General features: G+C 35.7%; 1 protein-coding gene across 5 annotated transcripts in view; it reads left to right on the forward strand.

Annotated features, from left to right (window-relative positions):
* Positions 1-2,450: 2,450 nt before the first annotated feature.
* Positions 2,451-16,144, forward strand: part of LOC126368009 (dachshund homolog 2) — a 159,727-nt gene continuing 146,033 nt past the window's right edge. For all 5 annotated transcript variants that reach the window (XM_050011846.1, XM_050011847.1, XM_050011849.1 and 2 more), the window contains exon 1: positions 2,451-3,062. In XM_050011846.1, coding sequence (XP_049867803.1) covers positions 2,497-3,062 — 566 coding nt within the window. In that variant the 5' untranslated portion in view covers positions 2,451-2,496. The remainder of the gene's footprint in view (positions 3,063-16,144) is intronic.

Consider the following 16,144-nt stretch of genomic DNA (forward strand, 5'->3'; position numbering starts at 1 on the left):
TAATATGGAGTAATTTTCATAAAAATAATCCGAGACAGTGCATTACGATGACGGATAATAATTAACAAACTGCTAGTTGTAGGTATTTACGTATTTTAGTGTTCGAAAGAATTTAATTTTAAATACTTATTAAAATTACAAATCCACAATTATTATTCCACAATTTGTTATAGTATGGTACCTTAATAGCCTAAATCATTGAGTACTTACAAAGATTTGGGAGCTGTTAAAATTAGACTCTAAGTAAATTGAGATAAGACTATCTGGCGGCCCCTTACAAGACATCTATGAAATATGATTGATAATCTCTGTATCAGCGAAAAACATGTTTTTACGCTTAATATCTATCCATTGTTTGAAAATTAATTTAAAATGACTACTTTTTATTTCTAATGAGTAATTTTAATAAATTTAATTTCTTGTTTATATTATATTTTAACAAATACTTATAGGTAAACATGTTGGGGATAATACCAATTTATGATATTTAATATTTAATTTATGATAATTAATGGACAGGTGGTATCCATTTAAATACATTGGTATTAGGTACTGACTACTTATTGGTAAAATTGTTATAATAAGAATAATAAAAATGCTACGATATCCATTTAAATAAATTGATATTATTTGCAATTTTTGTAATGTGCAATAAAAATAAGTATATTGATTGATTTAATAATCAGATCATCATATTCAGAGATCAGATAATCAGATTGATTTAGTAGATAATTCTAAATAAACTATTTATGAAAATGAGTAGATATTGATTAACACTTTCGTTGTATTTCTATTTTAGTGTAATTACTGTCGTGTAGCCTTAGTCAACTTTTAAATACGGCATGGAATAGATTAAGTTCACTTTCAGTTCCGAAACTTGCTTGAAACGAATACTTAGGTACCTATCAAAAACGCAACCGAAGATACAAAAGTTATACACTATTTACAAAAGTAAAATGAAGACGTAAACTAATAACGAAAAAGCGATTAAGTAGTACTATGTTGTAAGTATTGGTACCTAATAGGTACTTAGTTCGTTTTTATTGTACCATTATTATTTTAAAATAGGTAAGTGTCAAGCAAAGAAACTCACTCAAACAACAATGTTTGTACTCAAACATCTCCAATAATAATATAAACAATATAGTCCAATACACTAAACAATAAAAAAACAATCACAAATAATATTCGAGAAACATCCCATATAAAAAACCAACTTGTTTTTACCGTTTATCAAAAATTTAAAGTCTCAGTTCCTAGAAAATTTAAGTACAATTACATAAAACTTTTAGTTGTTCGTTGGCAAATTAATGTTGGTTACTCTGTAAGGTGTTTGAGTCCAAAGAGTTGTTGAGAGCCGTTCAGTAGACTATTGTATCGATACTTTCAACCCCTTTATTGTTAAGTAGTCTTGAAGTAGGAAGAAAAATTCTTATACCTCTTACCTACTTACTGGGGCTACTGGTACTAGGCACCCTAAGCTAAGGACACTTACCTAAGTAGGTAATACTAAGGCTACATCTAACTTAATATTTTTTAAATAAAATAATTATAAACTCACGACTAGAATCTCAATTGGGGTAATAAAATATAAAATATTTAAGTAATGCTATGTTACACCTAAGAAAGTACCTATTACTTATTCTATGCTAAGAAGATAAATCGTGTTTGTGATTTTTTTTAGATACACAGTTGTGCGTCCAGCCAAGTTCTCTTATTTTATTCTTATTCTTTTGTTAAATGAAAAATATATATTACTTATCTATAAATAATATAGAACCAACTTAATATTGCACTCAACTTTAAAAAATATTCTTCAACCACAATACAGAAATTAATTTAATTACAGATTTAAATTCTTCATAAAGAAGCGAAAAAGTTTATCCTATGAAAATGTTACTAAAGTTTGGGAACCGAAAGTAATGCCGGTGAGTATGATGTTTATATTGTAACTGGAAGTATGACAGCTACTTTTGGCGGCAAACTTGAATAGTTTACTGTAATACTTTTGTTCTCCTTGGTTAGAAATATAGGAGTACAAAACAACCATTTAATATTTATTTTTCATCTATATCAATATTAATTATGTTTTGCGTCTGTATCAATAAAAAAAATATGACAAAGCAAGTTCGTGCGTCGTTGGACGGTGTACCGCGGCGGCATCCCGGTTCATATTGATTGCCGGTGACATTCTTATCAATACACCCCCGGCGGCGGCGGCGGCGCGCGGCAGCGGCCGCACCACACAACACCCAAAAGAAACAGGAACGTTTCTTCGCGCGCTCGCAACGCAACGAAAAAAGGGCGGAGACTCCGCGGCGACGTCGTCACCCAATCGAATTAAACTTGGAATGCCGGCCGGCCAATGAGACGCGTCCGCCTGGGCGGGCGCGCGCACGCGGCCGCGCCCTCGTTTCGCTCCGGCTTTTTATTTATTGTTGCGCGGAACAGCGCGCGCGACGGGCGTGTGATGCGCGCGTAGTTTGGTCATCGAGAATGGAGTCCGCCGTGGACTCAGCGTCGACCGCGAGCGAGGTTAGCGGCTCCTCGGGGGGTTCGCCGAGGGTGAAGGCAGCGTCTCCAGCGAGGGCGCTGAGCCCGCCGCAGCTGCTGGCACCACGGATGCCGTTGCCGCCGCCGGGGCTCGGCCTGCTGGGCTCCCTGCAGATGATGCACCACTCTCCACTCGACCTCATGGCTGCAGCGCACCACCACGGCCACGCTCGCTACGGTAGTCCGCCGCCCATCTCTACTTCTGATCCATCTGCGAATGAGTGCAAGCTGGTCGACTACCGAGGTCAGAAGGTTGCCGCCTTCATCATCCAGGGTGACACGATGCTCTGCTTGCCTCAGGCTTTCGAACTGTTTCTGAAACATTTAGTCGGTGGACTGCACACAGTGTACACAAAACTAAAAAGACTGGACATAGTGCCGCTGGTGTGCAATGTGGAACAGGTGCGCATCTTGCGTGGGCTCGGCGCCATCCAGCCTGGTGTCAACCGCTGCAAGCTGCTCTCCTGCAAGGACTTCGACGTGCTCTACCGGGACTGCACCACGGCAAGGTACGTCTTTCACCATATCACTGACAATACCTTTTGTTTTGCCTGTGAGTGTGCCAGGTTTTCTTCAGGTTGAGTTGTTACTTAGTAGGTATGGTCTTTATAAAGTGAATTATTTCTACCATTGAGTTCATGACTTAAGTAAATAATAGGTGTTGTTTCGTTAGATACTTTATTTGCAAGTTTCATTTATTTAATTAGTTTAATCTTATTTATTTTGATGCATTCCAACTTTTCAAAAGTTTTGGAAAATAGGTTGTCAATGCCATGGAGCATAATAATGGTAGTTCTAAGGGCCAAGTTCTTAATATTTTATATTTCGATTTATTTTATTAATAACAATAGGCCTGTTTAATTGTACCTACATTATTTATCAAGGACGTCAGAGATGCAATTGTTGAATATTTAGAAATAAATGAAAATAGGGTTACAGACGTCAAGAGTTGAATTAAAATGAAATGTTTGCGGTATAACAAAAGACAAAATTTTAAAGGAGACCTAATACTACCTATGTACTTTTAAAAATATGATAACCACGGAAGGAGAAATTGCCACATTCCAGAGTCGAGGCTGTGTCCTGGGAGCAGCTTCGTCCACTTCGGGGGCCCGTGCGCGCCATTAATTTTTCACATTTTAATACGCGCCAAATATTTCCACCGGGTTAAATATTCAAATGAGCTTCGGCGACGGAAGGGTTAAATCCCTGTTAATTAGTGGCTGGGGCTTAAATTTTTAAATAGTAATTTTTACAAACGCTAAAGTTAGATTAAAAAATCTTGTTTTGTTGTGGAAGCGCGCATCGCACCGGGTAGGCCTATATTACTGTTGCTTCAGTCGAGTTCCCTGAATGCGATTTTAAAAATGTAATGTCGGTGGGAAGTGTGCGTTTGGGAGGCGTAAAGTTTAATTTTTCGCTCGTATTGACGCTTTGTGTTTGTAATATTTAAACTTTGTTTATTAGCAAACGGAAACGTTTGAGCTGGCAAAGCCTGGTCCGCGAGGACGCCCGTGACTCACATTATGTTTGACTTAATGAAATGATGATGTTCATGTTGATTTGGCTAATGACGTCATAAAATATTTTTGAACAAAAAAATAAATATTTTTCGATTAAACAGTTTATTTTTGGATAAAAATGGTAGAATCAATAGGTACCTGTAATATTTGTAGAAGAAAAAACTCAAATAGGTAAATAGAAAAAAATGCGAAAGTTATTTTAAAACGAAAATAATATTACCTAGGTATATGTATTACCTACTTAGTAGCGTTCATATTTGCGTAGCTTTTTACAATGCTACGAAAAATAAGGTTAAAGAAAAGAATGTACCTATAAGGTCGAGACCCGTCGGGCGATGAATCAAACTAATCTGTATTGACACGTTTCCACCATTACGATTCCACTAATTCCTTCCACTAACAACTCTTGTTTCTTTTATACAAATATCATGTTTTTGATTTTTTTTACCATGAAGACCTTTTAATCTGTCTTTATGCATAGCAACTTATCTTTTTTAATTTACTTGGTACATTTGTTTATAACTTATGTTATTATATTACGATTTCTATAAATAAAAAAAATGCTTAATTGATCCTTAACAAATAAGAAAATTACATTGGTAGGTCAGTGTTGTTCTTCTATTATGAGATAACTCTCCTTTCAATGATCAACTGATATTCCCATTCGAAGATAAAAGGACTAAACATGTGGAAAAATTCATACATATTGATTATAATAATACATTTAGTTATAATACGAATGAATGCATAATGCATCCTATTAATGGATATGTCGCTGACGTTGCATTAGGAAATGCGATATTTTTCAAAAAACGGAACGCCCGCATTACAAAACGCCGTGTAAATAATAGGAGGACGTTCCTTTTCACGCTTCAATAATTGCTCTACAGCAGATAAACGAATACAGATCAAGTTACATCATGAGCTGAGAACGGGACAGAACCGTATGGGGTATCTACTTAAACTAACTCTTTTATTAGTTCGACCGTTTATATGAGGGGTTCCTATATTAACAAGAAAAATATCTGACTTAATTGTGTTAAATGCTTGTTACTCTTCCACATAATTCGTATGATCTGTTATATTTTGAACATTTAGGTGCTAATCGTTTCATAGTGTCAATCTACTGTGAACTTTTATGACTAATTTCTGCAGTAGTCTTAATTACAAATATTTTCGTATTAGGAACCTTACTTACCTTTATTTATATGCTATACCCAGTTTTAGAGACAATAGGAAGCTAAATTTAATTTAAATGATATAAAATTTCTAATTAAGTCTGCTATTGAAATCTAAGTTTTTCTAATCAATGGCTCCAAAAGGGTTCCATTGTCTCTGCTACAAAGAGCGACGTTCAATTACGGAGGTCATTAACACGACTTTTTATGGAATTTTCAGTTTTACGACTCATTTTGATGGTCCGCCTTCAAACGGAGTGATATTTTGTAAATAAACAAGCACTGAAATAACTGCCTCATTACCTTTGTAGAGCCGGTAGGTGAACTTCCGAACCATTTTTGAGCTCCGTTTTCAAACTTGATGATGTTTGACAGATGATTTCGGAGGAATATTCTCGTAGGATTTTTATGAAGGGACAGCCTTTTTTTGAAAACATAAATATTTCTAAGTTATAAGTCAGGCACAGACCTTAGACAGAATATATTCAGAATATTTTTTGTGAGACTTTTTCAGATATTTATAGCACACATTGGCGATAGTAGATAGAACAAGAAGGCACACACTTATCTAACACCTATAATTTATAAATTGAAAAATAGCTACCCGTGTACGTGATAATTAAATCGGCTATACGTGTGGTGTACGTTATGTGGGTAACAATAACATGAATGGTGGGACTGGGACTGGCGCGGGTCCAAGCGGTGGTTTTCATTGAAATATTAAACCAAGACGCCGCATTGCAGTTCCTGAGACACACACGATGCCAAAGCATTTGCTCAGCATCTTCAGACTACATTTCAAATATATTTTAAAATATATATCGGTTGAAAAATGTCTTTCATGACAGTTTAATCAAGTATTATAGGTATTTACTAGCTATTGAAGCATCTTTTACGTATTAATAAATGCTAATATTATGTACTGAAACATAAGCTAAAAAGCTTGTAAGCTACCTTCATATAAAAAAATATGTCACGTTTTTAGAAATATAAAAAAGTATAAATGCTATATCATCATCATCAGCCGTACGACGCCCACCGCCGGGCATAGGCCTCCCCCAAGGATCTCCACGACGATGGTGTTCAAAAATGTTCACTATTTTGATTAATAAAAGAATGTTCTAATGCAGCAGGGCGTTATTAACAAAAAGTCACTTTTACAATCACTTGTTATTTATTTATATATGAAAGAAAACAGTTACAAAACACAATACACTAAATACACGTATTGACGCTGCGGAGGTTGGGCGAACAGAGAGAGAATGAAGGGAAGAATGAATTTAGTATGAATCCTGTGAATGAATACTAAACATTTCTCACCACCCCAATGCTATATGTATAATATTTATCGAAGTGAACTTAGAGAAATTGTTCTTGCATTATTTTTGTTTATCGCAAAATAAACATTGCAAACAATAAACCTTGGAAGCCGATACAATTACACATTACTTACAAGTACTGAATAAAATAGTACATCTCATAATTGCAAGAGGCAATTTAAAGTCGATATAGAGCCGTAGAATGACGTTCCCATCACGGCTGGCTGCGCTATCGCCTATCGTCAATCGAAACAGCGCCCACGCCACACAACTTGCTTTCTAGATTTCCGCGTATTGATTGTATGTTTATTTATAGATCACTCTTATTGTACCTACAAACCTATAATTGTTGATACTAATGAAGATATTAAAACACTTTCGGTGTTTGTAAACATATGCAAAATATATATATAATTATGTGGGCCACGTAGCCAGATTAAAATAAATAAAAAACGTGTAAAAATGTCAAAATTAAAAAAAGAACAGTTAATAAAACAAGGAATAAATCAGTACTAGAAGTAAAACACTTCATTCATAAACCGACAAATAAACTCGAGAGGCTGAAGGAAACGCAATTTCCTCAAAGGCAGTAAAGCGACAAACTGTTCCACAATGGGAATATCATGGAGGCAATTTATTACGATTGATCAACAAGTAGCTGGGGAAAGCGCAGACGGAAAGAACGTCTACAACACCGATAAAGGACCCTCCGCTGAGTACTCAGTCGGCACGCACGCCGACATTTAAAATCCACCCGTACAATCCGAAAAACGAACGCACACAAGTGACACGAGGGAATCCCTCCGGCTAGACGGAATTATCTCGGCCTCTCTATTTCCATTTCGCGTACTATTGAAATTCCGTCTCATTCCCACTGAACACCCTTCTATGCACCCGTCTCTTTTGCATTCAGTTCATTCATGACTGTGAATTTGAATGGATTCGGAACGTGCCTTTCCTTCCCACAAGTGCCACCACTTATGATTCCGTTCGGGTGACGTCTACACGCGTCACGACGACGATTTTCGCCTACGAAAAACGTATGCGAAATCTTATGTAAGACTGACAGTTTTACCTAGCAAAACAAAATGCGATTAAAAAAAGGCGACAATCTAATAATGAGCGAATTTAATTAACATTTCGCTTCCGTGCTAGTTATTGAATGGTTGATAGAAACTATCGCATGGCGTGTATCGTGGAGCGCCGGTAGCCGTTGTAATGTAACGTCTTCTAATTGCGGCTCACCATGTGTTGAGCTCTAATCATGTTTAATTACAGCAAGAAGGAGTCATTGCCGTTTATCATGAGATGAACTGTTACAGACGTATAAATGGCGCGAGAAAATGATGGATTAATCGTTGTTCTACTTTAAAAGGTAGCATCAACATACTTTATAGTGGACTTAGTATTGTCCATATTTGATATCATATAAGTAGCACAATCTCGGTATGACTACTTTAGTAATCACTTCAATGTTTTTAATTTCATTTGACTAAAACATGATTTAACGGTACATTAAACTCTTTGTAAAGTCCGAAGACAAGTATACTATAAAGTATTAACCGCAAAACGGCAACAACTTTTAGTCTTAAGTGTAACTTATGTCAGTCACTTTGCCTTAATCTCTGTAGAAAACAGTTTGCTTTTTTCTGACCGCAAACGTGTGTTGATTATAAAAATTAACATTGCTGCCGTAGTTCATATTCCATGCACTGTTGGTAGTTTTTCTGGCCGTACACACACAGCATACGTCGTCATTAATCCAATGCAGATTAATGTCGAGACAATAGGAGGCGGAAATGCAAGAGAATAGTGTTTTTGCCCGACTCGCTTCACTCGGCGTTGTGTGAATGAGACACGCTTACTAATTGCCAACTAAATTATATGCGAGGAAGCTAAGGTGCATGAAACGCTAAAATTCATGCCAGTCAAATAAATCTATTAATTACAATTCAATAAAAACTTAAATTTATAAAAAATACAGTCACTAATAAAAATACAGTAATTGCGTTGTCATAACATATTGACGCAACTTTTTGTTTTAATAAAAAGATTAGGCTTGAACTTGGCGGGCAATACTACCGTGCACCCAAACTGTTATTTGCACTTTTAAAATTTCGTCAATGAGAAATCAAATGCCAGTGTGCAATTATTTCAATCAACATGTACTGATGTGCAGTGTGAAGCAGCAAGACACCGTGACAAGATGAAGTTATTATACTCTGAGCGACGACAAGAACCGTATTCGCACAATTAGTCCATTATGATACCTCAATGTAGAAGGTTTTGCCCACGATTCCCATGATACTTCAATTTACATACAAAATCGTTAAAAATTAATTAAATTGTTTGTTACCGGTGAGCGTTCTATTGCTAACGATTAAAATATAATTATTTACTGAGTCTGCGACTTGGGTGTTCCACTTTACAGCGCTAACGGCAATATTTCAGTCATAACGTACATAACCCGCACAACATCGCTCTTACTATAAATTTCAGATTTTACTTTTTCTTGCGACTACAAATCTGTATTAATTAAGCTTGTATGTATGCTTCGAGTTAATTGTTTATTGGATGTTCACGTTTAGTTCATAATACTCGCGTGTATAGCGTAAGTCCCGACTTAGCACCAGCCCGCAAACAAATGGAAACGCTTACAAAGCAACAAAATGAGATAAGGGCTACTTAAGCCCCGTCTGGAGGGCTCGTTAAACTCTGATATACGGTTTATAATAAAACGTAATAAAACATTCGCAACAATTTAAAAGAGAATCGATAAAAAACTTAGTAGGCGAGTATCAAATGTGCGGCGAGTTGCAGTTCGTCGATAGTAAATTGTGGTTTATTACTCCGCTTGTTTGTTTTATTTTTAATTAAATCAACTACGAGCAATTTAGCTAGAGTTATTTTATGCGGAATAATATGCCATAAAGTATGTACTTTTTTAAATATACACCTTACTATGTAGGTAGGTAAGTTTTGCTTCAGATGTAATTCTGACTCATATTTTAGTTGTCATGTCATCTAACTTTATAATTAAGTACATTATAAATACGTGCATAACTCTCATATGTAATTCATTACCTAAATATATCAGTAGGAAGATAAAGTTACCAAAAGACGATTCTGCAAAGTAAATACCCCACCCTATACATAATATCTAAGCCTAAGACTGAAAGTTACTTTTGCTCGACCCTAAATAATAATAAAAATGTAAATAATTTGGTATGTATTCATTTAAGAAACATTACAAGCATGGTGCAAGTTGCAATTTGCAACTGACTCGTAGGAAGGAAGGTGTTATAAAGCGAGCACATTCCTGTTCGGTAGAGCCATCTCACAGCATCTAAAGCCGATCGAACCTCGATTCAACGTTATTTACAACTGGCATAAAATGTTTATAATTTCTCAGTGGACACATTGCAAATAATCATCGCCGCACTTAAAACTTTGTTTACAGTTTACGACTACCACAACCCGACCTAACTTAATGTCATCGGTTTCCTTGCGTAATGAATATTTTAATAACTTGTTCAGCGTCATAGCGACTCGGCAATAAAACAAGAAATAATCGATGCCACGTGAGAGCGAGTAAAAATCGATACCGGTCCAGATGCACAAAAATGGGGCAGAGGAATCGATTTGCCCCACATTTCGGCGGTTGTGCGGCCGCCGAGGGTAACGCTCGCGATAAGGGATAGTGCCCCCCTCGGGGCGGCGGTACTCCCCTGCCCCCTGATAATATTTACCGCCCCCCGGCCATACTTACGCCCCTCAGTATTTACGGGTTGAGAAAAACAAGGGTACTCGAGCTTCGGAAGGTGCAACGTAGATTTTAATCCTTTCTGATGTTTATGATTGATGGCGGATTTCGTGATCGGTGTTGCGCTGATGTTGATGGATTCTTTATGATTCCCCGATGCTATTGCGCGGATCGTGCCGGCGACGCCGTTTTTGTGATTAGCACTAAACTGTGTGCTCTTCAGATAATAGTCATCATGTCAAACGTCACAGATGAACTCGTTTCTAAAACAAGTCAGATCCGCGGGCCTCGAACGTGACGGCGCGTACCTTACTCGTTCGTGACAACACACAATCTCTCATTTATTTAAATTATTTATTCAGTAAAGCTGAAACTTGCTTGCACTTATGACAGAAAAACTGTAACAATTGGGCCGTGTACTAACTAGGTTCAAGATAAACTATGAAATTCTGATTATTAAATAAATACAGATCTAAAACTATCGAAAATCATTTTCTTTTTTCTATTTAACTAATTTATGAATTTTAATCAAGAAAAACCTTACAATAAGTCCGACATTTTATTACGTTTCTCTATGACATCACAGTGTGCCTTTTCATACAAATTCCATAGTAATTTTGTGTTTTGACGTTTATTATAAAAGTAACTGATTTGACTAGTTAGAAACTAGCCTATTAATCTAAAACGTATTTATTGCAGTCATCACAGAGTTCACAATGACGCAAACAATAATTCTAAAATAAATTAATAATCACATTTAAAGTAACGTATCCATTTAAAATCGCCGCTAGCGCCACATGCCAATCAATAATGAATTTCAATAGTCTTTAAAAAAACATAATTAGACTGCTTTCAAAGACAGAGTAACAATAATTACCACATTCAATCTCGTAGAAAAGGATACACATTGCTATAACTGTATCTAATATCTTTACCATAAGGTTTATATTTGTGATTTGATCTGGTATTGGCGGTAAATGTATGTTGGTGGAAGGTAATGCGGTGATAGTGAAGATGTCAGTATTGACGCGTGCCCAATCTTGTAGCCTATGATGTGCTCGCAGGGCTGGGAGAATAATTATTATTTACATTGCAAGATAGTAAGACGAAGTTTCTAAGGATATGATGACATGGTGCACTTATGCACTAAGAACATTAACATTACGTGGTTGTACAAAATTCAACTTAACATTATAACATCCAAATCTTATACAGCTGGTCTTCAGCTGGAAGCTTTTAACACAGTAGATAAAAATGGGTAAAAAATACTTACCCATTAAAATTTGATTTTATTATTGCGCGCTAGTATTAACAAGTAGGTATGAATCTATTACACTACATAAAGATATGTCCCATAGAAGGTTCCTAGCAAATAATATCAGTTCTATTCTCCACTAAACTGCCGTAAAGCAGGTTATGTACGGTATCATCTCCGTTGGATAGACCCAGCAATGGGGCGTAATATACTTATGTTTACAGGATACATAATCTTTTAATCTAAAACCTGTATTTGGTAATTTATTTAAAAAGCGTTATATTTCGGTTAGTTACACGTTTGCAGGAGGAAATTGAGTTTTGGGAATTGAAACTAGTCATTGTTCTGTTAATTGCGGTCAATTTGTGGCGTTCTAGACGAAATGTGCCGATCATCGCGCCCAGCGGTGGGGAGGTTAGCACTGTCGATTGCTTAAAAAAATGTAAATATGTATAATAAAAAGCTACATTCATTATCGAAATTTATGTTTGTTTTCTGTGGGTCGTAATAATAAGCTGTTTATTTTATGTTTATTTTAATTTTATGTGTAGGTTAATAAATAAATACCTACTTACTTAATTTTTTAATTACGCAGTCTGCAAAACACTTTCTTTTCGTGACTGTATATTTTATCAAATAAATAAGAGCTGTATAAATGAAACCTTGCTTGTTGCTTGTAAATATTGCTATAAAAAATAAAGTGTTTTCTGTTAAATAAAACTATTTTACTTTAGACGATCAAAAGGGGAATTTCTAACTCGATATCCCGTCACTTCCCATCTCTACGTCAGAACACGAAATTAATAATTTCATCGGAAATATCATTATAGATATCAAAGAAAGGGTTGCACAGTGGGTCGAGCACCGTGCGCTGACTCGCACAAACGCTCTATCTGCATATGCCTCTGATTGATGTGCTCTGTAATTATTTAGACGCGATAATAACACCACAGCGACGGCCGCACTTTGTTTCTGACGACTTAAGACGAATGAAACGAGAAATTCTATCGGACTCCTTATTAGAGCTTATTGCTTTCTGATGTTTTGTTGATTAAACCAAATTGTTATTAAGTTTTTACATTTCGTTTTTCACACGCGAATTTTAATTATTCCCACTCTTGATTAAATGAAAAATGCTCATGTCCGAAATAAAACAACAAAACTTTAGTGTAGGCTGTGAATCAAATTATTTCCTGGACAAAACCGCGCCCAAACAAAATGTAAATCCGAGGCCACTCCCGGTTTGTACACATTTTCATAATAGCAGAGTATCGTGGATTTATTTACATAAATGGCCACCACATACAGATTGTCTTTATGTTTTCTGTGCGTGCGACCCTCGCTCAAACGAATCAGAATATTAACGTAAATAGTAATGGCGGCAAAAAAAGCTATTATGCAAATGAAACATTTTGAGGTAAATAGAAACTGACGTAATGCGATGTTAAGAAAGGAATAATAAATCGTTTTTTGCCGGTGGGCTTATTAGATTATTTCTTTGGTTATAAAGTTCCTAGACATTGTGCGTGACTTGATTTGATATTATTTGATGCCTACTGCCGGCTCTACCTACTGCGTCTGTAATTTTCGTAACTGCTTTATTATATACTAGTATTGGACTAAGTAATAGCTTTGTATTACTTGTATAAAATACTTAGATTGTAGTAACCTTCAAAAAGTACTTTACTCGTAACATATAATATTTGAATTGAGCATAAAAAACGAGTGATATGCTTTAATGCACACGCCATATGGCAAAAAACATAAAGTATTAATCCCGCGGACAGAAAATAATGGAATTGGCATATCCATTGAGATGCTAGATATGAATACGTTATGATACACATTATTACATTTAATAACAAACGGCGGCTGAGTGGAATATGCTTACGTCACATGGAACGGGAACCGAATAATAGAGTTCGCTTCAAACGTTTAGCGAACCCTCGAAAATTGAAATAAAAAAGAACCATTCGAGATGTAACAGCGATATGATTTTGCACTTTTTTATTTTTTCGTTCTATTTTGGTGCGTGTTTTCAACACTGGGCGGGCGGTAGAGCTGCGAATCGATTGGACACGTCGGAATTGCCGCGTGCAGTGTGTCGCAATCATGTCGCTTCCATCGATAATTTGAATTAACACGCTTACTGATACCACTTGAATACTTGAAGTTTGTTTGGCGCTTTAATGCTTCCTTCCTTAAATATTTTTTTTTACAATTTTAATTGCTATTTTTTCCTATATTAAATTAAAATTCATTTTCACTCGATACACATCGATGTAATGAAATAAACTACAGAGTGAATGTGATCTCCTTCACTACCAGTACGTTTCTCACGGTAGCGGTGCCGCCTCTATCCCTGCCTATCTCTGCCGGCACCCCTACTTTCGTCAGGCTAACATAATTACAAGCAAGATTGTTGCGAAGTGACTCGTAATACCACCCCTTTGCTACATTTTAATTTTACTATTAATATAAATAGGCACAATAATAAATATTTTAATAATTCTTATAGAATATATGTATTGCTTTTAATATTGTGTCTACTTGAAGCCATGTAGGTAAGGTAATAAATATTAGCCCTAATAATCGTAAAAAGTATTTCTTCGTTATCAATTTCGAAATCCATAATAGGCTACTTCACAACCTAGTCAAGTGAGATACTTTTTATGAAACGTCAGAACGAAAGTTTTTTTTTTGGAGTTTGTATGGAAATACCGTCCTGTGACGTCATCAATAAAAGCGGTCAAACGTAGTACTCATTGTTACTTGAATCATAAATAAAACTCGAAAATAAGTCGAAAAGTAAAATGAGAATGATTTTTGATCATCGCAGACTGGCTTCTATTTCAAGATTAGCATTTTATAATTTATCTTTGACCCAGTCAAATACCCTATTCGGTACTTATAATATAAATAAAGAAATATATATTACGTAAATAAGTACTTATTTTTTAAGTCTCCCAGACCCAGATTATCAAATCGTATTGAAAATTAAATCAGACAATATGACACGGATCCAAGCCGGGATCTTCACGTTTTCTCGCCGAATAAAGAAACAGTATAATTATACTGTGAAAGAGGTCCCTAATCAAAACAAAAACCGTCTGATGCCGAGCAAAAATTCAAATCAAAATCTCATTTTGTTTTTGAGTAGGCAGTGCAGGGAACTTCAAGTATTCGGACATTCGGACGCGGCCCCAATCGTAAGAATTTGATTAGGTAATTAAATAAATGTACGGACCCGGAAAGAAATTCGCCAACCCTTAGCTTTTCCATTTTTTATAACGGACATAGCTCATTTTGTTTTGTAGGGGGTGTAATTGACTGACTGTTAATTTCATCTCACATTTTTTCTTGGAGATTTTTTGCTGTGATTCTGGCAGGGAAATTAACTTGCTTCCTTCTTTTGTTTGACATATTTCAGAAATAAATTCTTAATACCTAACCAAGCCGTCGTAACAGGTCGTCGCTTACTGATATTTAGAAAAACAATTGTGTCTAATAAAAAGTATACTAGGAAAAGAAAATGGTTGTTAGATTATATAGAACCGGTTTAGTCTAATCGCTTATCTAACCCGCTTGCGCTGGCGCATACAGAATGCTAAATTACTTTCATACTTCCAACTTTTTACTTATACTAATAGATAATTGGCGTTCGTTACGAATGGAAATTAATGGCTATAAAGTATATATATCGCGATCGCAAATGGGGATAGAGACGTCGCAGATCAAAACATCGTAGCATTGCAACTCATATTTCCAATTAAAATTCCTATACATATGCATTGTTACGAATCAGATATCTCTATTGTCCACTGAATATCGCACACATACAGTATTATGCGATTCTAGCGATAGATCGCGTGTAGGTAAACAAACCCGTTAGAATTCACTAGCTGACATTCCTTAGTCATTGAACTCATAAATCTTAACAAGAATGAAGAACCAATGATGTTATTGTCGAAACAAGCAATTATGTCTACACTTATTTACGGTTTTGCAAATGCTGAAGCAATCATTCATATGGATATATAACATTCCAACTGCGTTATATATCTACTAGAGTACAGAGACAATGACAAGACTACTGAAACAGTTACATACATTAACAATCATAAGTATCATACATTAAGTGCCAGCAACAGTTTCCTTTCAGGTTGGAGGACAATTGTTTTCTTTCTGCAGTGACGGGAATAAGTTTCTTATTATTCATTTAATAGTTTATTGTAAACAGGATTACATAGAAATACAATATGACAACAAGAAGTTAGATTAAAAGTACGTCTTATATGCTTCTACCGGTCAACTTATTTTTATCTTCCCATGTACGTTTAGAGAGAGACTACGATTATTGTGTAGATAATAAAGATAGAAGTTACTCCAGCATCTTTTTGATTTCTCATAAATCCTCAGTTACGGCTTTTCCAGCTGCCTTACAAGCTACTTGTCTGAGGATGCTTTATCTCCAATTGAACGTACCTAGGTACTCTCTAAAAGCTGTAATAAGGCGTAAACACATACCCATGGTACAGCAAACAAGATTACTT

Source organism: Pectinophora gossypiella, chromosome 7, assembly GCF_024362695.1.
Source record: "Pectinophora gossypiella chromosome 7, ilPecGoss1.1, whole genome shotgun sequence".
Taxonomy (NCBI): domain Eukaryota; kingdom Metazoa; phylum Arthropoda; class Insecta; order Lepidoptera; family Gelechiidae; genus Pectinophora; species Pectinophora gossypiella.